The 24,173-nt window shown below is 45.0% G+C and overlaps 1 protein-coding gene across 1 annotated transcript in view; it reads left to right on the top strand.

Annotated features, from left to right (window-relative positions):
* The window catches only part of ab (BTB/POZ-zinc finger protein abrupt), a 276,036-nt gene extending 252,160 nt beyond the window's left edge, over positions 1 to 23,876 (top strand). The window contains exon 6 of the mRNA XM_053772823.2: positions 16,243 to 23,876. Within this exon, the coding sequence (XP_053628798.1) occupies positions 16,243 to 17,144 (902 nt within the window). The 3' untranslated portion in view covers positions 17,145 to 23,876. The remainder of the gene's footprint in view (positions 1 to 16,242) is intronic.
* The last annotated feature ends 297 nt before the right edge of the window (positions 23,877 to 24,173 follow it).

Raw genomic sequence — 24,173 nt, 5'->3', positions numbered from 1 at the left:
CAGGGAGTGAGTGTTCCCTAGTTCATCCTCAGGGTCGTTCTGTCCCAGGGAGTGAGTGTTCCCTAGCTCATCCTCAGGGTCGTTCTGTCCCAGGGAATGAGTGTTCCCTAGCTCATCCTCAGGGTCGTTCTGTCCCAGGGAATGAGTGTTCCCTATCTCACCCTGAGTGTCGTTCTGTCCCAGGGAGTGAGTGTTCCCTAGCTCATCCTCAGGGTCGTTCTGTCCCAGGGAATGAGTGTTCCCTAGCTCATCCTCAGGGTCGTTCTGTCCCAGGGAATGAGTGTTCCCTAGCTCATCCTCAGGGTCGTTCTGTCCCAGGGTCGTTCTGTCCCAGGGAGTGAGTGTTCCCTAGGGAATGAGTGTTCCCTAGCTCATCCTCAGGGTCGTTCTGTCCCAGGGAGTGAGTGTTCCCTAGCTCATCCTCAGGGTCGTTCTGTCCCAGGGAGTGAGTGTTCCCTAGCTCATCCTCAGGGTCGTTCTGTCCCAGGGAGTGAGTGTTCCCTAGCCATCCTCAGGGTCGTTCTGTCCCAGGGAATGAGTGTTCCCTAGCCATCCTCAGGGTCGTTCTGTCAGTGAGTGTTCCCTAGCTCATCCTCAGGGTCGTTCTGTCCCAGGGAGTGAGTGTTCCCTAGCTCATCCTCAGGGTCGTTCTGTCCCAGGGAGTGAGTGTTCCCTAGCTCATCCTCAGGGTCGTTCTGTCCCAGGGAGTGAGTATTCCCTAGCTCATCCTCAGGGTCGTTCTGTCCCAGGGAGTGAGTGTTCCCTAGCCATCCTCAGGGTCGTTCTGTCCCAGGGAGTGAGTGTTCCCTAGCTCATCCTCAGGGTCGTTCTGTCCCAGGGAGTGAGTGTTCCCTAGCTCATCCTCAGGGTCGTTCTGTCCCAGGGAGTGAGTGTTCCCTAGCTCATCCTCAGGGTCGTTCTGTCCTAGGGAGTGAGTGTTCCCTAGCTCATCCTCAGGGTCGTTCTGCCTCAAGGTGTATTGGAGCCTTCCTCTAAGATCTTGTGCAACATGTGTGTGGTTAGCTTTACCACAGGGACGCTGTGCTTCCTTTCCTGGAAAATGTTGCCTCGCAACACTTCGAGTTTCGTCTCGACTCTGAACTGAGATTGTCATCTGCCCGACACCGTGGCAGGTGAAGATCATGTAGGAATATGTTGCCACCTGTGTAGAATGCCAGCTCAGGGAACACCCTTGTGTGTACTCTGTACCCTGTGTTGTTATTACGTGTTGTGACACCTGGGTGATGTAACCAGTTCTTGTAATGCCTGGGTGATATATAACCAGCTGATGTAACGCCTGGGTGATATATAAATAGCTGATGTAACGCCTGGATGATGTATAACCAGCTGTTGTAACTTCTGGGTGATGTATAACCAGCTGTTGTAGCTCCTGGGTGATATATAACCAGCTGTTATAACGTCTGGGTGATGTATAACCAGCTGATGTAACGCCTGGGTGATATATAACCAGCTGTTATAACGTCTGGGTGATGTATAACCAGCTGTTGTAACTCCTGGGTGATGTATAACCAGCTGTTATAACGTCTGGGTGATGTATAACCAGCTGTTGTAACTCCTGGGTGATATATAACCAGCTGTTATAACGTCTGGGTGATGTATAACCAGCTGTTGTAACTCCTGGGTGATATATAACCAGCTGTTATAACGTCTGGGTGATGTATAACCTGCTGTTATAACGTCTGGGTGATGTATAACCAGCTGTTGTAAGGCCCGTGTGATGTATAACCAGCTGTTGTAACGCCTGGGTGATATATAACCAGCTGATGTAACGCCTGGGTGATGTATAGCCAGCTGTTGTAACTCCTGGGTGATGTATAACCAGCTGTTGTAACGCCTGGGTGATATATAACCAGCTGATGTAACGCCTGGGTGATGTATAACCAGCTGTTGTAACTCCTGGGTGATGTATAACCAGCTGTTGTAACGCCCGGGTGATGTATAAGCAGCTGTTTTAACGCCTGGGTGATGTATAGCCAACTGTTGTAACGCCTGGGTGATGCAACCAGCTGTTGTAACGTCTAGGTGATGTAACCAGCTGTTGTAACGCCTGGGTGATGTATAACCAGCTGTTGTAACGCCTGGGTGATGTAACCAGTTGTGTTACGAAGTGTAACGTGAGTGAGCTGAGTATATAATTAGCTAGGTGCGTTTTAAACACCCGAGTGATATTACTAGATGTTTTACAACACATGAGTGAGCTTAACAGGTGTTGGCAGGTGATTTAACATAACACATGGTAGAGCAGGTGTTGGCGTGGTGCCACAGGAGTACTCTTCAAACACCAGCTGCAGCGCCTGTGTGTAGTAGACTGACAGGTAAGTGGTGACACGCTAACTGTCGACTATAGCCTCGTCTACCTCAAGTGCACGGCGGTGGTACATAGCCTTCCTGGACCTGGCTACCGCCGTCATGTTATGCCAATTCAGTTGTCTGTGTGTATAAAAACAAGGGAATCATATATGGAGTAAAGAGTCTTGTGTTTATTATTTTTTTTCAGTTTTTGTCGTACCTATGTTTAGGTCTTCTAAATTGAGTGATATGAACCAGGCATTGGATACTGCTTAATAGAAACTTAACAGGCGAAGTATTGTTACTATCCTAACTGTCTTTAGTGGAAGAGGAGTCAAACTTACCACTGGAATAAACGATGCATTAGTCATTACAGGTTAGCCTCCTGTTATACTAGTAAACATGTCACTACACTGAGGTAAATCTTACCCCTGGGTACTCTACAACCTGCCAGGCTAACCTGTATGTTAGGCTTGAAACCTATCTGCTGTACGGTGGTCATTAAGGCTGCATCTCACCTACACAGTATAATCAGTGAAATAATAATTAAACTCTCAGTGTATATAAACTGATGTATATCCCTCGGTGTCTATACACTGCTACTCTCGGAATATATACTATTATTATTATTTCCCACCTGGTCATGTCCTCTTTCCCACACAAAAAATGATTTCAAAATAAGCCTCCTGATTAATAAGCCTTCCTGCTCTGTTTACATATATATATATATATATATATATATATATATATATATATATATATATATATATATATATATATATATATATATATATATATATATATATAGTGTGTAGATGAATGGTTCAGAGAACCGACATGTTGATAAATTAGACACATGTGCAACTCTTGGGTATCTTTATTGAGGAAACGTTTCGCCACACAGTGGCTTCATCAGTCCATCAATCTTGAATTCAAGATTGATGGACTGACCACATCGACTCAAGGTTGAGGGACTGATTACCTCATTCTCCTCCTGTTCTTCAAGTTTCTCCTATGTATGGACTGATGAAGCCACTGTGTGACGAAACGTTTCCTCAATAAAGATACCCAAGAGTTGCACATGTGTCTAATTTATCAACATGTCGGTTCTCTGAACCATTCATCTACAAACTCCAGGTATATAATACCCGAGTTGTTATTCAGGAACCATGAGTTGTGATTCAGGAACCACGAGTTGTGATTCAGGAACCACGAGTTGTGATTCAGGAACCACGAGTTGTGATTCAGGAATTACGAGTTGTGATTCAGGAACCACGAGTTGTGGTTCAGGAACCACGAGTTGTGATTCAGGAACCACGAGTTGTGATTCAGGAACCACGAGTTGTGATTCAGGAACCACGAGTTGTGATTCAGGAACCACGAGTTGTGATTCAGGAATTACGAGTTGTGATTCAGGAACCACGAGTTGTGGTTCAGGAACCACGAGTTGTGATTCAGGAACCACGAGTTGTGATTCAGGAACCACGAGTTGTGATTCAGGAACCACGAGTTGTGGTTCAGGAACCACGAGTTGTGATTCAGGACCCACGAGTTGTGATTCAGGACTCACGAGTTGTGATCCAGGAACCACGAGTTGTGATTCAGGACCCACGAGTTGTGATTCAGGAACCACGAGTTGTGATTCAGGAACCACGGCTTATGATTCAAGACCCACGAGTTGTGATTCAGGAAACACAAGTTGTGATTCAAGACCCACGAGTTGTGATTCAGGAACCACGAGTTGTGATTCAGGAACCACGAGTTGTGATTCAGGAACCACGAGTTGTGATTCAGGAACCACGGCTTGTGATTGAAGACCCACGAGTTGTAATTCAGGAACCACAAGTTGTGATTCAAGACCCACGAGTTGTGATTCAGGAACCACGAGTTGTGATTCAGGAACCACGAGTTGTGATTCAGAAACCACGAATTGTGATTCAAGGCCCACGAGTTGTGGCTCAGTACACTTAGTACATCTTGACGTGAAAACGTTTTGGGCCTGAGACCTGGTTCCATGTACATATTAACCTAGCAACATAATGTTAACCTAGCAACATATACATATTAACCTAGCAACATATACATATTAACCTAGCAACATATACATATTAACCTAGCAACATATACATATTAACCTAGCAACATATACATATTAACCTAGCAACATGTACATATTAACCTAGCAACATGTACATATTAACCTAGCAACATAATGTTAACCTAACAACATGTACATATTAACCTAGCAACATATACATATTAACCTAGCAACATGTACATATTAACCTAGCAACATGTACATATTAACCTAGCAACATAATGTTAACCTAGCAACATATATTAACCTAGCAACATATACATATTAACCTAGCAACATATACATATTAACCTAGCAACATGTACATATTAACTTAGCAACATAATGTTAACCTAACAACATGTACATATTAACCTAGCAACATATACATATTAACCTAGCAACATGTACATATTAACCTAGCAACATGTACATATTAACCTAGCAACATAATGTTAACCTAGCAACATATACATATTAACCTAGCAACATATACATATTAACCTAGCAACATATACATATTAACCTAGCAACATGTACATATTAACCTAGCAACATGTACATATTAACCTAGCAACATAATGTTAACCTAACAACATGTACATATTAACCTAGCAACATATACATATTAACCTAGCAACATGTACATATTAACCTAGCAACATGTACATATTAACCTAGCAACATGTACATATTAACCTAGCAACATGTACATGTTAACCTAACAACATGTACATATTAACCTAGCAACATATACATATTAACCTAGCAACATGTACATATTAACCTAGCAACATATACATGTTAACCTAGCAACATGTACATATTAACCTAGCAACATGTACATATTAACCTAGCAACATGTACATATTAACCTAGCAACATGTACATATTAACCTAGCAACATATACATGTTAACCTAGCAACATATACATGTTAACCTAGCAACATGTACATATTAACCTAGCAACATGTACATATTAACCTAGCAACATATACATATTAACCTAGCAACATATACATATTAACCTAGCAACATATACATATTAACCTAGCAACATGTACATATTAACCTAGCAACATATACATATTAACCTAGCAACATATACATATTAACCTAGCAACATATACATATTAACCTAGCAACATATACATATTAACCTAGCAACATATACATGTTAACCTAGCAACATGTACATATTAACCTAGCAACATATACATGTTAACCTAGCAACATGTACATATTAACCTAGCAACATATACATATTAACCTAGCAACATATACATGTTAACCTAGCAACATGTACATATTAACCTAGCAACATGTACATATTAACCTAGCAACATATACATATTAACCTAGCAACATGTACATATTAACCTAGCAACATGTACATATTAACCTAGCACATGTACATATTAACCTAGCAACATAATGTTAACCTAGCAACATATACATATTAACCTAGCAACATATACATATTAACCTAGCAACATGTACATATTAACCTAGCAACATATACATATTAACCTAGCAACATGTACATATTAACCTAGCAACATATACATATTAACCTAGCAACATATACATATTAACCTAGCAACATAATGTTAACCTAGCAACATATACATATTAACCTAGCAACATGTACATATTAACCTAGCAACATAATGTTAACCTAGCAACATATACATATTAACCTAGCAACATATACATATTAACCTAGCAACATGTACATATTAACCTAGCAACATGTACATATTAACCTAGCAACATATACATATTAACCTAGCAACATATACATATTAACCTAGCAACATGTACATATTAACCTAGCAACATAATATTAACCTAGCAACATATACATATTAACCTAGCAACATCATATACATCTCTTAGGCTAAGACTAGATTAAGTAACTACGGTTATATATATTGATCCTAACATTGTTATGTCCTTCACACATTTCATTGATGGATGTTACATCTACTAATTCCTGTTACTCTCTCCACACTGTTGTTGGGTCTTTTCTACCATAGGTTTTTAAGCTTATTTTTTTTCGAAAAAAATATTTCTCTCTCTCTCTCTCTCTCTCTCTCTCTCTCTCTCTCTCTCTCTATGGTAATAGATTTTTATGCGAGACGAAATTTGCGAGAAAAAATCATTTGAATTTGGTGACAAATAGTTATCATATTTATTTTTTATCCTTATCATTAGTATTAACTAATTATATAAATCCTTCATAAAAAAACAATTGTTACTGATGTATTTCTCGATTTTAGAACAGCTGGAGTTGACCTCCGCGACCATCAGAAGGCTTCCACCTCCGTCATTTTTGGTCTAGCGCCTCATTACTAGAAGCTAATTTGTTAAACACACTAAAATAACACAGTTAAGTGCATATTACACACCACCCACATGGTACAGTAAACCTTGGTAATAAATACCGACAAACTGGTTTAGAAAGACACATGAGGAAACACTAGGACGTAGTACACGTTGGATCCTGTGACCTTAATCAAGGTCCCAGGACCGAAACGTTTTCTAATAAATATAGCCTAGGATTTGTTGACGTGTCTTTCTGAGCCGCAACACCAACATGCACTTCAGACTTGGATCACGAACTCACTACTGTAGCCCATATGCGAAGAGGAATTTAGAATGAATCACGGAATCATAACACGACCACAGACAAACAAGGGAACGGGTGAGGTTTGAACCCATGGCGAGTGAATGCTAATATTTACAGGTCTCTGCGTTAACCATTCTTCCAGCTGACCGAGTGGTCTGTGAGTTGATAAATTAGACACAAGTGTAACACTTGGGTATCTTTATTAAGGAAACATTTCCCCACACAGTGGCTTCATCAGTCCTGTACAAGGAAGAATGGTGAAGATCAGAAGGAGTTTGAGGTAATCAGTCCCTCAGCCTGGAGTCGATGTAATCAGTCCATCAATCTTGAAAAAAATATTAGGATTTTAGGATGGATACAGAAAAGTATTGACTTCTCAACAGAGTTGTAAATGAGAGGAATAAACTCTTATGTAGGCGCTACTGAGGCAAGAAGTTTATGTAGCTTTAAATAAAGGTTAAACGGATACATAGGTGGGTATGGGTGGATGTGAGTTGGACCTGCCTAACGTGTGCCAGTAGGCCTACAACAGTGTTCATTCTTGTGTTCTCGTGACTTACACCGTCATTGCTCTGCTCGTCATGACACTTTTGCACTTTCGTAATTGGGTAAAGCATTGCTAAACAAAGACCACGAAATCCCTGGGCTCCCACAGCAGACGACTCTAAGAAAAATGAGATGCAGCTAGAGAAGGTCAAACGTGGTCAAGAAATGTCACAATGTTAAGTGTTTACAGCGGGAGAGTTTTATGAGCGAGTGCCTCCAGCTTGATTAGCTGATGACTAATGTATATTGTGGTTAAATGTCAAGACAGAGCTGAGGGATGCTGATTAAACTGGCACCTGCTCCAGTTGTGTCACAACTGTGACCAGAATAATGAACGTGACCTTTAAATTTCTAACAAAAGAAAAACATACAAATAATTGAGCAAGTTTGGTTTTGTACGGGAAAGGAAGGACGGGTGACCCCGAGACTTGGCGGACAAAGCTCTCGCTTCACACGCGGAGGGCCCGGGTTCGATTCCCGGCGGGGTGGAAACATTTCGACGCGTTTCCTTACACCTCTCGTCCTGTTCACCTAGCAGTAAATAGGAACCTGGGTGTTAGTCGACTGGTGTGGGTCGCATCCTGGGGGACAAGATTGAGGACCCCAAGGGAAATAAGTTAGACAGTCTTAGATGACGTACTGATTTTCTTGGGTTATCCTGCGTGGCTAACCCTCCGGGGTTAAAAATCCGAACGAAATCTTATCTTATTTTAAAGAGAGTGAAGGAAGGAAGGGACAGGAAAGAGTGTGAATGGAAAGTAATGAGGTAGATCAGAATATAAGAAAGGAATAGATGAGGAAAGTCAGTCAGTGGTGAACCAAAGACACATATAGTAAGTCAATTGTTGAACGATAGTTTGTCACTGTGGCTAACATACCGACCTCCTCATTCATCTCTTTTGTTAAAATCTACACAGACAACCTGAGGAACCACTGTTACTGTGTGCTACTGATAATAACGAGACCGTCTTTAAGGAACCACTGTTACTGTGTGCTACTGATAATAACGAGACCGTCTTTAAGGAACCACTGTTACTGTGTGCTACTGATAATAACGAGACCGTCTTTAAGGAACCACTGTTACTGTGTGCTACTGATAATAACGAGACCGTCTTTAAGGAACCACTGTTACTGTGTGCTACTGATAATAACGAGACCGTCTTTAAGGAACCACTGTTACTGTGTGCTACTGATAATAACGAGACCGTCTTTAAGGAACCACTGTTACTGTGTGCTACTGATAATAACGAGACCGTCTTTAAGGAACCACTGTTACTGTGTGCTACTGATAATAACGAGACCGTCTTTAAGGAACCACTGTTACTGAGTGCTACTGATAATAACGAGACCGTCTTTAAGGAACCACTGTTACTGAGTGCTACTGATAATAACGAGACCGTCTTTAAGGAACCACTGTTACTGTGTGCTACTGATAATAACGAGACCGTCTTTAAGGAACCACTGTTACTGAGTGCTACTGATAATAACGAGACCGTCTTTAAGGGACCACTGTTACTGAGTGCTACTGATAATAACGAGACCGTCTTTAAGGGACCACTGTTACTGAGTGCTACTGATAATAACGAGACCGTCTTTAAGGGACCACTGTTACTGAGTGCTACTGATAATAACGAGACCGTCTTTAAGGAACCACTGTTACTGAGTGCTACTGATAATAACGAGACCGTCTTTAAGGAACCACTGTTACTGAGTGCTACTGATAATAACGAGACCGTCTTTAAGGAACCACTGTTACTGTGTGCTACTGATAATAACGAGACCGTCTTTAAGGGACCACTGTTACTGAGTGCTACTGATAATAACGAGACCGTCTTTAAGGGACCACTGTTACTGTGTGCTACTGATAATAACGAGACCGTCTTTAAGGAACCACTGTTACTGAGTGCTACTGATAATAACGAGACCGTCTTTAAGGAACCACTGTTACTGAGTGCTACTGATAATAACGAGACCGTCTTTAAGGGACCACTGTTACTGTGTGCTACTGATAATAACGAGACCGTCTTTAAGGAACCACTGTTACTGAGTGCTACTGATAATAACGAGACCGTCTTTAAGGAACCACTGTTACTGAGTGCTACTGATAATAACGAGACCGTCTTTAAGGGACCACTGTTACTGTGTGCTACTGATAATAACGAGACCGTCTTTAAGGAACCACTGTTACTGAGTGCTACTGATAATAACGAGACCGTCTTTAAGGAACCACTGTTACTGAGTGCTACTGATAATAACGAGACCGTCTTTAAGGGACCACTGTTACTGTGTGCTACTGATAATAACGAGACCGTCTTTAAGGAACCACTGTTACTGAGTGCTACTGATAATAACGAGACCGTCTTTAAGGAACCACTGTTACTGTGTGCTACTGATAATAACGAGACCGTCTTTAAGGAACCACTGTTACTGAGTGCTACTGATAATAACGAGACCGTCTTTAAGGAACCACTGTTACTGAGTGCTACTGATAATAACGAGACCGTCTTTAAGGGACCACTGTTACTGTGTGCTACTGATAATAACGAGACCGTCTTTAAGGAACCACTGTTACTGAGTGCTACTGATAATAACGAGACCGTCTTTAAGGAACCACTGTTACTGAGTGCTACTGATAATAACGAGACCGTCTTTAAGGAACCACTGTTACTGAGTGCTACTGATAATAACGAGACCGTCTTTAAGGAACCACTGTTACTGTGTGCTACTGATAATAACGAGACCGTCTTTAAGGAACCACTGTTACTGTGTGCTACTGATAATAACGAGACCGTCTTTAAGGAACCACTGTTACTGTGTGCTACTGATAATAACGAGACCGTCTTTAAGGAACCACTGTTACTGTGTGCTACTGATAATAACGAGACCGTCTTTAAGGAACCACTGTTACTGTGTGCTACTGATAATAACGAGACCGTCTTTAAGGAATCACTGTTACTGTGTGCTACTGATAATAACGAGACCGTCTTTAAGGAACCACTGTTACTGTGTGCTACTGATAATAACGAGACCGTCTTTAAGGAACCACTGTTACTGAGTGCTACTGATAATAACGAGACCGTCTTTAAGGAACCACTGTTACTGTGTGCTACTGATAATAACGAGACCGTCTTTAAGGAACCACTGTTACTGTGTGCTACTGATAATAACGAGACCGTCTTTAAGGAACCACTGTTACTGAGTGCTACTGATAATAACGAGACCGTCTTTAAGGAACCACTGTTACTGAGTGCTACTGATAATAACGAGACCGTCTTTAAGGAACCACTGTTACTGTGTGCTACTGATAATAACGAGACCGTCTTTAAGGAACCACTGTTAGTGTGTGCTACTAATAATAACGAGACCGTCTTTAAGGAACCACTGTTACTGTGTGCTACTGATAATAACGAGACCGTCTTTAAGGAACCACTGTTACTGAGTGCTACTGATAATAACGAGACCGTCTTTAAGGAACCACTGTTACTGTGTGCTACTGATAATAACGAGACCGTCTTTAAGGGACCACTGTTACTGTGTGCTACTGATAATAACGAGACCGTCTTTAAGGAACCACTGTTACTGTGTGCTACTGATAATAACGAGACCGTCTTTAAGGAACCACTGTTACTGAGTGCTACTGATAATAACGAGACCGTCTTTAAGGAACCACTGTTACTGAGTGCTACTGATAATAACGAGACCGTCTTTAAGGGACCACTGTTACTGTGTGCTACTGATAATAACGAGACCGTCTTTAAGGAACCACTGTTACTGAGTGCTACTGATAATAACGAGACCGTCTTTAAGGAACCACTGTTACTGAGTGCTACTGATAATAACGAGACCGTCTTTAAGGAACCACTGTTACTGTGTGCTACTGATAATAACGAGACCGTCTTTAAGGAACCACTGTTACTGTGTGCTACTGATAATAACGAGACCGTCTTTAAGGGACCACTGTTACTGTGTGCTACTGATAATAACGAGACCGTCTTTAATTAAGGAACCACTGTTACTGAGTGCTACTGATAATAACGAGACCGTCTTTAATTAAGGAACCACTATTACTGAGTGCTACTGATAATAACGAGACCGTCTTTAATTAAGGAACCACTATTACTGAGTGCTACTGATAATAACGAGACCGTCTTTAAGGAACCACTGTTACTGTGTGCTACTGATAATAACGAGACCGTCTTCAAGACTTAATTTAAATGAGGCTAAATGTATGGTGGCACATTTTATTGCGATTGAAAATGGACATCGGAAAATGAATAGGGAGTGAAAAGGCCTTAATTAATAGTACTTGCTTTTTTTTCAAAATCATTTTCAAAAAAATGCATTATATATGATAGTTATATGAGAGAAGTTACTACCACAACTACGTGAAGTAACAATATGAGAGAAGTTACTACCACAACTACGTGAAGTAACAATATGAGAGAAGTTACTACCACAACTACGTGAAGTAACAATAGAAAGTTCTCTACCAATATTTTACCACAACTACTGTCTGAGAGAAGTTATGTAGGGTTACTACCACAACTACGTGAAGTAACTATGTCATCTACGTGCAGGACTACACGTGCAGGGCTACACGTGCAGGGCTACACGTGCAGGGCTACACGTGCAGGGCTACACGTGCAGGGCTACACGTGCAGGACTACACGTGCAGGGCTACACGTACACGTGCAGGGCTACACGTGCACTACACGTGCAGGGCTACACGTGCAGGACGTGCACTCGTGCAGGGCTACCCGTGCAGGGCTACACGTGCAGGACTACACGTGCAGGGCTACACGTGCAGGGCTACACGTGCAGGACTACTCGTGCACGGCTACACGTGCAGGGCTACACGTGCAGGGCTACACGTACTACTCGTGCTACACGTGCAGGACACTCGTGCAGGGCTACAGGGACTACACGTGCAGGGCTACACGTGCAGGGCTACACGTGCAGGGCTACACGTGCAGGGCTACACGGGCAGGGCTACACGTGCACTACACGTGCAGGGCTACACGTGCAGGACTACTCGTGCAGGACTACACGTGCAGGGCTACACGTGCAGGGCTACACGTGCAGGGCTACACGTGCAGGGCTACACGTGCAGGGCTACACGTGCAGGACTACTCGTGCAGGGCTACACGTGCAGGACTACTCGTGCAGGGCTACACGTGCACTACACGTGCAGGGCTACACTACACGTGCAGGGCTACACGTGCAGGACTACACGTGCAGGGCTACACGTGCAGGACGTACTCGTGCAGGGACTACACGTGCAGGGCTGCAGGACTACGTGCAGTGCTACACGTGCAGGGCTACACGTGCAGGGCTACACGTGCAGGACTACACGTGCAGGACTACTCGTGCAGGGCTACACGTGCAGGACTACACGTGCAGGGCTACACGTGCAGGGCTACACGTGCAGGGCTACACGTGCAGGGCTACACGTGCAGGACTACACGTGCAGGGCTACACGTGCAGGACTACTCGTGCAGGGCTACACGTGCAGGGCTACACGTGCAGGGCTACACGTGCAGGGCTACACGTGCAGGGCTACACGTGCAGGGCTACACGTGCAGGGCTACACGTGCAGGACTACACGTGCAGGGCTACACGTGCAGGGCTACACGTGCAGGGCTACACGTGCAGGACTACACGTGCAGGGCTACACGTGCAGGGCTACACGTGCAGGGCTACACGTGCAGGACTACACGTGCAGGGCTACACGTGCAGGACTACTCGTGCAGGGCTACACGTGCAGGGCTACACGTGCAGGGCTACACGTGCAGGGCTACACGTGCAGGGCTACACGTGCAGGACTACACGTGCAGGGCTACACGTGCAGGACTACACGTGCAGGGCTACACGTGCAGGGCTACACGTGCAGGGCTACACGTGCAGGGCTACACGTGCAGGGCTACACGTGCAGGACTACTCGTGCAGGGCTACACGTGCAGGACTACTCGTGCAGGGCTACACGTGCAGGACTACACGTGCAGGGCTACACGTGCAGGACTACTCGTGCAGGGCTACACGTGCAGGACTACACGTGCAGGACTACTCGTGCAGGGCTACACGTGCAGGACTACTCGTGCAGGGCTACACGTGCAGGACTACACGTGCAGGGCTACACGTGCAGGACTACTCGTGCAGGGCTACACGTGCAGGGCTACACGTGCAGGGCTACACGTACTACGTGCAGGGCTACACGTGCAGGACTACACGTGCTACTCGTGCAGGGCTACACGTGCTACACAGGGACTACTCGTGCAGGGCTACACGTGCAGGACTACACGTGCAGTGCTACACGTGCAGGGCTACACGTGCAGGGCTACTCGTGCAGGGTTACACGTGCAGGGCTACACGTGCAGGGCTACACGTGCAGGACTACACGTGCAGGACTACACGTGCAGGACGTGCACTACACGTGCAGGGCTACACGTGCAGGGCTACAAGTGCAGGGCTACACGTGCACTACGTGCAGGGCTACACGTGCAGGCCTACACGTACTACACGTGCAGGGCTACACGTGCAGGGCTACACGTGCAGGGCTACACGTGCAGGGCTACACGTGCAGGGCTACACGTGCAGGACTACTCGTGCAGGGCTACACGTGCAGGACTACTCGTGCAGGGCTACACGTGCAGGGCTACACGTGCAGGGCTACACGTGCAGGGCTACACGTGCAGGGCTACACGTGCAGGGACTACACGTGCAGGGCGACCCGAGCAGGTCTACACGTGCAGGGCTACACGTGCAGGGCTACACGTGCACTACACGTGCAGGGCTACACGTGCAGGACTACACGTGCAGGCTACACGTGCACTACACGTGCAGGGCTACACGTTCAGGACTACAGGGACTACACGTGCAGGACTACGTGCAGGGCTACACGTACTACGTGCAGGGCTACACGTGCAGGCCTACACGTGCCTACACGTGCAGGGCTACACGTGCAGGCCTACACGTGCAGGGCTACACGTGCAGGGCTACACGTGCAGGGCTACACGTGCACTACACTACACGTGCAGGGCTACACGTGCAGGACTCGTGCAGGGCTACACGTGCAGGCCTACACGTGCAGGGCTACACGTGCAGGGCTACACGTGCAGGGCTACACGTGCAGGGCTACACGTGCAGGGCTACACGTGCAGGGCTACACGTGCAGGGCTACACGTGCAGGGCTACACGTGCAGGCCTACACGTGCAGGGCTACACGTGCAGGGCTACACGTGCAGGGCTACACGTGCAGGACTACACGTGCAGGGCTACACGTGCAGGGCTACACGTGCAGGGCTACACGTGCAGGGCTACACGTGCAGGGCTACACGTGAAGTAAGGACATGACAGCATGGTAAACTAACTACTCATGTACCTCATTACAATATACAAGATGTAGAACACACACAAGTTTACTAGACGCTTCGCCCACAGGTTGACGTTTCGCCCACGGGTTGACGTTTCGCCCACGGGTTGATGTTTCGCCCACGAGTTGATGTTTCGCCCACGGGGTGACGTTTCGCCCACTGGTTGACATTTCGCTCACGGGTTGACAGCTCCCAGTGGGTTTATTGTGTACCTGGAAATCCCTGTTTGTTGGATGAAGTCGTGTAATACTCATGAGGAAGCGCTAAACTCACAGGCGTCATAACACCCCGGGAAAGGAAGGGGTATCAGTCTGATCCGAGGAAGGGGAGAGCAGCTCCCATTCATTGGATCAAGAGCCTTTGACTGGCATCTTCCCCTTGAAGGTTTACCAAGTAAATTTATGCAGTAGTAGGCTGCTGCTGCTGCTGCTGCTGCTGCTGCTGCTGCTGCTGCTGCTGCTGCTGCTGCTGCTGCAGCTGCTGCTGCTGTTGCTGCTGCTGTTGCTGCTGCTGCTGCTGCTGCTGCTGCTGCTGTTGCTGCTGCTGCTGCTGCTGCTGCTGTTGCTGCTGCTGCAGCTGCTGCTGCTGGTGCTGCTGCTGTTGCTGCTGCTGCTGCTGCTGCTGCTGCTGCTGCTGCTGTTGCTGCTGCTGCTGCTGCTGCTGCTGCTGCTGTTGCTGCTGCTGCTGCTGCTGCTGCTGTTGCTGCTGCTGCTGGTACTGGTGCTGCTGCTGCTGCTGGTACTGCTGCAGCTGCTGCTGGTACTGGTGCTGCTGCTGCAGCTGCTGCTGCTGCTGCAGCTGCTCCTGCTGCTGGTACTGGTGCTGCTGCTGCAGCTGCTGCTGGTACTGGTGCTGCTGCTACTGGATAACATACCTACTTGCACACAGTGTAGTGCTGGATAACATACCCATCAAATTACTACTTAAAGTGACAGAATGTACACTTTCTAGTTAAATATGGCACATTTTTAAAGTTTGTTTAGTAAAGTTCAGTAACTGGAAATATAAACACATATGCAGTATAATGTGATCCTTTATTGACTACGTTTCGCCCACACAGTGGGCTTTTTCAAGTCACAAACAGAACTGTTTGTGAGCAGTTCTGTTTGTGACTTGGAAAAAGCCCAATGTGTGGGCGAAACGTAGTCAATAAAGGATCACATTATACTGCATATGTGTTTATATTTCCATTGTGTCGGTATTTTATACCATTTATTTCCAAAGTTCAGTAACTGTTTTGCGCACTAAGTCTACAGTAAATTTTCTAATTTTGTCTACATGATACTAATTATCTGTGTATTTTCAGGACGTCCTCGCTTTGACTTCTACCGGGTACGAGCAACAGACCCTCGACCTTGTCACATCTGCGGCAAGATATATAAAAACGCCCATACCCTCCGCACCCACATGGAGGACAAACATTCCAACTGCAATGGATTCCGGTGTGTGTTGTGCGGCACAGTGGCTAAGTCTCGCAACTCACTGCACTCCCACATGAGTCGACAGCACCGGGGTGTCAGCACCAAAGACCTGCCGCTCTTACCCATGCCAGCTCCCTGGGATCCAGAAATGGCCGCAAAGTACATTCAGATTGTTGGAGGTGTTGGTGAAGTGGTGAGACAGAACTACCGTCGCCCAGATCGAGATAGCAACAACTCAGGCAGTGACAACGGCTCCTCGACGTCAACGTCGCGCGACAGAGAGGCCGACAACACCCCGACTTCGCAGGAGAACGGCGGCCTCTACCTCAAATCAGACTCTCAAGGTCGGGATGGAGAAGATGGTCTGAAGGAGCGGAGACCATACGATGTAATCAGCCGCCACCTGGACATGTACACGGGAGCAAAACCCCCTGGAGCCTCCCTCCTGGACACCTACCTGCAGATGATGCGCGCCTCTGGGATGGACCTCTCAACACCTTCCGCGGATAGCATACTGGATGAGAGAAAACTATTGCATTCTCGCCCCATGGGCGGCGGTGTGCTAGACCTCACCCGACCTGACTTGATAAGGAGCAGCACATCCCCGCGCGACGATGACAACGGTGGTCCAGCATCAGATGATTTTAGCGAGGATGAATTTGGTAGTATGCCCACGGATGGTCGGGGGGCCCGGCAACTGAGTGGCGGGGCCACAGTAGTGACAGTGACGCCCCGCTCTCCAGAGCCTTCTGACCCTGAGGATGATGCAAAATGGACAGTGCAGTAGTGACTCATCACACAGCCGTGCAGCGGCACACAGCAATCACAGCAGTGGTACAAATTACACAGTGGATGCAACAAAGACTAGAGTATGGGTTAGTGTGACTCAGTGCCTGTGGGGGCTCACCCCTGCCGCCCGTGAGCCGCCCTCAACCACGCCCAGCTATTTTTACCTAATTCCTTTAATCATCACACCTTCAAGTTTATCTGTAAAATATATCTTTACTTCCTGAATGAAATGAATTTAAAAGACAGATGACGAAGTTATCTCTGTTGTTTGACGATAGTACCGCGTTGTGATACTTGGTGACCGGCTGGTCCCCCTTTGTGTCATCCTGGTGTGAGCAGCAGGAGCAACACTCCGTGTCATCCTGGTGTGAGCAGCAGAAACAACACGTGTCATCCCGGTGTGAGTAGCAGGAACACGCCTCCTCCGGGCATAGTTGAGAGCGGCACACGTCTCTAGTAGTTGTCAGTTCTCAGGGACACGTCGGGCTTCACTCCCTCCTGTACGTACTCTCTCACTCAGGCCGGCGGTGATGCAGGTACTGGCCTTCTACCAGGTGCTGGCCCACACGCCAGGTGCTGGTCCAGGCACCAGGTGTTGGCCCACACACCCACGCCATGTGCTGGCCTACACGCCCACACCACACTCGTGCACACATGCACCAGGAATATGTGCACCTTACAGACTTATGCAGCCACCTCTATGTTATGGTTAACTAGTTGGTGCCCTCTTTTGGTGCTCTTATTTTGGATTAAGATTTTTAACGAAGAAGCTTGATGTAAAATGAATTTATGTTAACTTATGCTCTCTAAGCTGGCAGAGTGACTTATAGCAGTGCAAAATGCGTCAGTAAGCTCTCGCAAATCACTTTTAACTAAAGCACCAACGAGCGCCCATGGTTGCCATATCACCAAGACTTTTTTACGGCGGCATCATCTCGCCTGCTTCAAGTAAATTTCCTGAGTAAAGCAACTCGGGTTACACTCACTGGTGCATACTGTAGCTCCATTTGGCACCATCTCAGCATTCCTTTTAGCAGCAGTTTTCATTTTATTTTTAGGCTTGTACACAGGGATGGACCCATGACCTTACACCCATACTTTGTGATGTGATCATGGATTTTAAGCCTTCTGTAGTTGTCCTGATTAGTAACTCCTCTACGAAAAAGGATATAATTATGGAGGCACTCACTACACAATGCTAAAAATCACAGCTCTCATCCCTTTTAATGTATTGTCCTTGACTATTAACTTCTACTCATACTGTTACTTCTTTCAACTTTGATTTATTTTGGTTTGTGTCTGTGAATTCTCCGTCCAGCCAGGGTAAAGTCCCCACCTGTACAGACGGCTTGAGTCAGCTCTCAGTACAAAGTTGTCACTGGCTGAGGCCCAAGCTGCCAGTCTTGATCTCAGTGTAAATAAGCGCCACTAAACAGGCAAATGAGTCCCTCTCCTCACCCTCTATATGATATTACAGATAGTCAGGTAGTATTTCAGGTATCAGATCCCATATTGTTATTTTTGTAATGTGTTTACACAAGGTTCTCAGCCATTCCAGTCTTATGGTAAACTGCTCTGTCCAAGTCATGTCAGCATTTTAAGTGCAACTAGTCAAGGATTCAGTAACAGAAAACACAATTGGTGTGCTTTTAGGATGCACTTCCACTATGCTTAGCAGGTACATTAAATAAGCGATAAACTGTATATTAACCTATAGAGATATATAAGACGTGGCCTAAGCGGCAGTAGTAACTGTAGTGTCTACCTCATAGTTTAGCGGGTATTTGTGATGATGCCCGCCTGGGTGTTTAGCCACACTCCACGGGACGCTGTGTGTGCTTCCTGCAGCTCTGCCAGTGTCCCTTGGCACCTGTGGCCATACTCGGGCAGAGATAAGACATTCTGGCACCCTTTCCCCGCCACCACTACACACCGGTGATCATTGTGAAGAAGGGGAGAGACATGTGGTGGTGCTGCCCCCACACAGTGTCCTCAGTGTTGGGTAGCGTAGTGTAGACTGTAGCTATATTGTTAATGTAGTTAAGGCACCGGTAGTTGTTGTTGTTGTTGCAGCAGCGGTGGTGATGACTTGGTCCGAATTACTGAATGGTGATGAGAAGGTGATAAAGTACGTGTGCTGTGTGCACCGTGGTTAAACACAGCTGTGAGAGGCTGCATACACTCGCACGCCCGCACCACACGCCTGTGACAGCACGCCCTCCCATTTAACAGTACACCCCAGAGTAATGGAATTGAGTCAACCCATGACAATATAGAGTTTTTGTCTATGATATCTGAGCTAATCCCCGAGAAGTGACTGCCGATGTTACACCTTCAGCAAGAAGCAGCAGCCTAAATATCAAAGAGAGCCGGACCTCAACTCTCCATGTTTACCAGACAGCATCTATGCAAGAAGCAGATGGCAGGATGCGGTGGTGCGGCAGTGCATGGTGCCTCCGCAGCCAGTGAGGCCGGGACAGGTCAAGATGAAATCCTGACCAACCTGCTATGTTCTCAGCAATACCAAATACCCAGCCCGCGTCCAGCCTCAACCCCGAGCCAATATTCTCAAACCTATAGCCCAGAAACTATATTTATCCTGCTCATAGCCCTTAAAGTCTATATTTACTCAACCTATACCCCAGAAGTCTATATTTATCTAACCCATAGCTACAGAGATCTATAGATACCTAACCCACAATCCCAAAACTCTATATTTACCCAACCCATAGCCCCAGCCCACATTCTCCAAAGCCTATATTTATCCACTTTATAGCCCCCAGAGCTTATATTTACCCAACTCATAATTCAAAAGCCTCTATTTACCCAATCCACTAGCCTAAAAGTCAGTTTTCTAGCCCACAGGCCTAGTACCATTATGCTCTAACCTATCTCCCCAAAATGTCTATCCCCGCCTGATCCAGATAGTGGGGATGGACACTGCAACCTAACAGTATTTACCGCCAAGGAGTATTGACCCATCGCATAACCTACAGTCAATCAAGCAACCACGTCTTTCCATAGAAGTATTACTAGCCACATAGACTACCTATGAGGCTGGGGGCGTGCTGGGTAAGCCATGATGGTGCTGGGGTAGGCTAGTGTTTCCCCAGGAGATACTCTTGGGGAAGTTCAAGGTAGTGATCATACAATAAGACGAGATTTGTATGTCTCTAACCCATGGAAAATGACATAGGAAGTAAGTTATATTAATGGTTCTGTATAAGGTTACTCCTAGGGCTACTTATCTTCTAGGTTGGTAATGGCATACGTAGAGCCAAGGTTTGGTAGAGCGGTATTAGTGTCGGCTCTGCACAGTTGAATGTTGAATGAATGCTAGTGTTAAACAAAAGAATGTTGTCATGGTTTTTTTGTTTCACATACGAATTACTAGTTTTAGGTTACCATTAGTTAATCAGTTAAGTTATGGTAATTTAATTTAAGCCTAACTGATATTACTTTTTTATATTTGTTGGTATTACAACTGTTATTTTACCGAATTAGCAACAATGCCTATTTTTATAGATTAAGTTTACAAGTTCCTAGATTTTAGACATGTCAAGCTCAAAGGTGTCAGGAGGGGAGCCTGCTCGTCTGGCCAAGACAAATATATTTATCCATGATAGAAGAATGCTATGTTACCAGGACAATAGGTCCATATCTGCACACATTTTATATGTTTTATATATAGTTAAATCCCTTACTTTAATCCAAGTATCGAAATGGGAGTGATTATATTTACTAAGGTGACTGAGACGCCTGGCTGTGAGGAGCAAGCTCCTCAACCTTCCCTTCCACCTTACCCAGTGATCATTGTCCGAATTGTGCAGCTTCCGGTGTTTATAATTTGCTACATTACCAGGCCTTGTGGTGGCCGCCAAGATAACTAACGTGCCAAGCATCCGTTATTGATAGTTTTATATACAATGATTTCTGTTCTTTTTATCTTCTGTCTGTTGATAGAGACCAACAGTGGTAACAAGATTTTGCGAGTCTGGTCGGCTTCCTGTTGCCAGTAATGGTGGAGGTCAGGAACCTTCATATAATTAAGTGTTGGAATTTTTCAGAATGTAGCTTATATTGTTTAATACAAATTTTATTGTATAATTACCATAAGTGTAGGGGAGTGAGTGAGCCAGGAAGCCGCCCTCCCCCTCCCACCAACTGATCAACACACTGCACAGTACTGAGGTACATAATACTCCAGCTTCCGCAGCCTCTGTGCCCACATTACCACCCATTTATTTCACACTGCTTGAGTCACTACCAAACTTCCAGGCTTAGACCCACGCCTAACACTTATGGCTCTTCAATGCTCAATTAACAATGAGAGTTACAAAATTCATTAACTCACAACTAAGTCAGGAACCGGAAAAGAAGCAAGAAGACGTTACAATCTGTTCTGAACCATTATCGAACGTTGACCTAGTAATGGTCAGGTAGACAGTCACAAACACCGATAAGTGGGAATAAAGATAAGAGTAGCAAAGAATCCTTTTGATAAAGCTCAGTCCTGGGCGAAACGTTGTACAACAAGTATTCTCTGCTGCCACTGTCCTCATTCCCACTAAATAATGTAATATCATCAAGCCTGGCGACGTTATAATGGTCCAAGATGAATCAGAACAGCTTCTAGTCTTATTCTATTTGTAACTGGCTTATTGTAAAACAAAAACAATCAATCACGGTATGACTTCTTTTATTCTAAATCTGATGTTCATTACAATAAGTGCAAATGAGCGCGGTACAGCTATGCTGGAGTCAAGGGAGGCTAGAACTGTGCTGTGTGTTGAGCAGGTTACGTGGTACTACTGTACAGTGATGTGTGTACGTAGAATGATACTGTGCAGCTTGAATGATATTGTGCATATAGGATGGTACTGTACTGAGCAAGTAGGAGGTTACTGCATAGCCAGCGCAGCTAGGATGTTCTGAGCATTAATAGTTATCCTGTGAACTGATAGTCAGCAGTGCCAAGATTTTGAAATGGAGGCGAGTTTATCCGAATTACCTTAGTGCTTAATAACTGTGTGAAGTTAGAGGCGTGTCCCCAGGACATGTGTCAACTTCGATTCTTGTCAGTGATGTAAGTGCCATTGATGATTAGCAAGTAGAGGCTAACAACTTAAACAGGGTGTTCTTTAGTATGCCCACTAAAACAGGGTGTTCTTTAGTATGCCCACTAAAACAGGGTGTTCTTTAGTATGCCCACTAAAACAGGGTGTTCTTTAGTATGCCCACTAAAACAGGGTGTTCTTTAGTATGCCCACTAAAACAGGGTGTTCTTTAGTATGCCCACTAAAACAGGGTGTTCTTTAGTATGCCCACTAAAACAGGGTGTTCTTTAGTATGCCCACTAAAACAGGATGTTCTTTAGTATGCCCACTAAAACAGGGTGTTCTTTAGTATGCTCGCTAAAGCAGGATGTTCTTTAGTATGCCAGCTAAAACAGGGTGTTTTTTTTCAATAAATCAAGTAGATAATATAACTGAGAAGTAGTATTGAAGGCCAGTGTTGAGAAGAATGGCGATATACTGCTGATCTGGTGACAGTATTTGTGAGCAGCATCTATGAGGCGCAATCTGCTCATTCCTGGCAATGCATTCTGACTCGATCTCAGAGATTTATTGAAACCACGTTGACGATGGTTCACAACAGACCGAAATAATGTCTAGCGTTATCTCTGATTATTTTTTTTTTGCGAGCGTGTTGGGGGCATCTTAAAGAAGTCAAGTCAGTAAATCGAGTCTAGGAGTAAGTCCTAGTGATAGAGTGGGTCCCAGACATCATGAAAGATGGTTGTATTGACATCATGAAAGATGGTTGTAGTGACATGAAAGATGGTTGTAGTGACATCATGAAAGATGGTTGTATTGACATCATGAAAGATGGTTGTAGTAACACCATGAAAGATGGTTGTAGTGACATGAAAGATGGTTGTAGTGACATCATGAAAGATGGTTATAGTGACATCATGAAAGATGGTTGTAGTGACATCATGAAAGATGGTTGTAGTAACACCATAAAAGATGATTGTAGTAACACCATAAAAGATGGTTGTAGTGACATGAAAGATGGTTGTAGTGACATCATGAAAGATGGTTGTAGTGACATGAAAGATGGTTGTAGTGACATCATGAAAGATGGTTGTAGTGACATGAAAGATGGTTGTAGTGACATCATGAAAGATGGTTGTAGTGACATGAAAGATGGTTGTAGTGACATCATGAAAGATGGTTGTAGTGACATCATGAAAGATGGTTGTAGTGACATGAAAGATGGTTGTAGTAACACCATGAAAGATGGTTGTAGTAACATCATAAAAGATGGTTGTAGTAACATCATAAAAGATGGTTGTAGTGACATCATGAAAGATGGTTGTAGTGACATCATGAAAGATGGTTGTAGTGACATGAAAGATGGTTGTAGTAACACCGTGAAGGCTACTGCTTCACGACTAACTCCCTACTCTGTCTTCACGTTTATATCTCGTGGACGAAACATGTTGATAAATGAGACACTTGTGCAACATTTGGATATCTTTATTCTGGAAACGTTTCGCCAGCCAGTGACTTCTTTAGTCCAGTGCAGAGGAAGGTGGAAGATGAGGAGGAGTTTGAGTCAATGTGTTCAGTCCATCATGACAGATGTGTTCAGTTCATCATGACAGATGTGTTCAGTCCATCATGATTGATGTGTTCAGTCCATCATGACAGATGTGTTCAGTCCATCATGACAGATGTGTTCAGTCCATCATGACAGATGTGTTCAGTCCATCATGACAGATGTGTTCAGTCCATCATGACAGATGTGTACAGTCCATCATGACAGATGTGTTCAGTCCATCATGACAGATGTGTTCAGTCCATCATGATTGATGTGTTCAGTCCATCATGATTGATGTGTTCAGTCCATCATGATTGATGTGTTCAGTCCATCATGACAGATGTGTTCAGTCCATCATGACAGATGTGTTCAGTCCATCATGATTGATGTGTTCAGTCCATCATGACAGATGTGTTCAGTC

This window comes from Cherax quadricarinatus, chromosome 9 (genome assembly GCF_038502225.1).
Source record: "Cherax quadricarinatus isolate ZL_2023a chromosome 9, ASM3850222v1, whole genome shotgun sequence".
In the NCBI taxonomy this organism is placed as follows: Eukaryota; Metazoa; Arthropoda; class Malacostraca; order Decapoda; family Parastacidae; genus Cherax; species Cherax quadricarinatus.
Note: the sequence above shows the minus strand (reverse complement) of the source record. Positions and strands in the feature narration are given on the sequence as shown.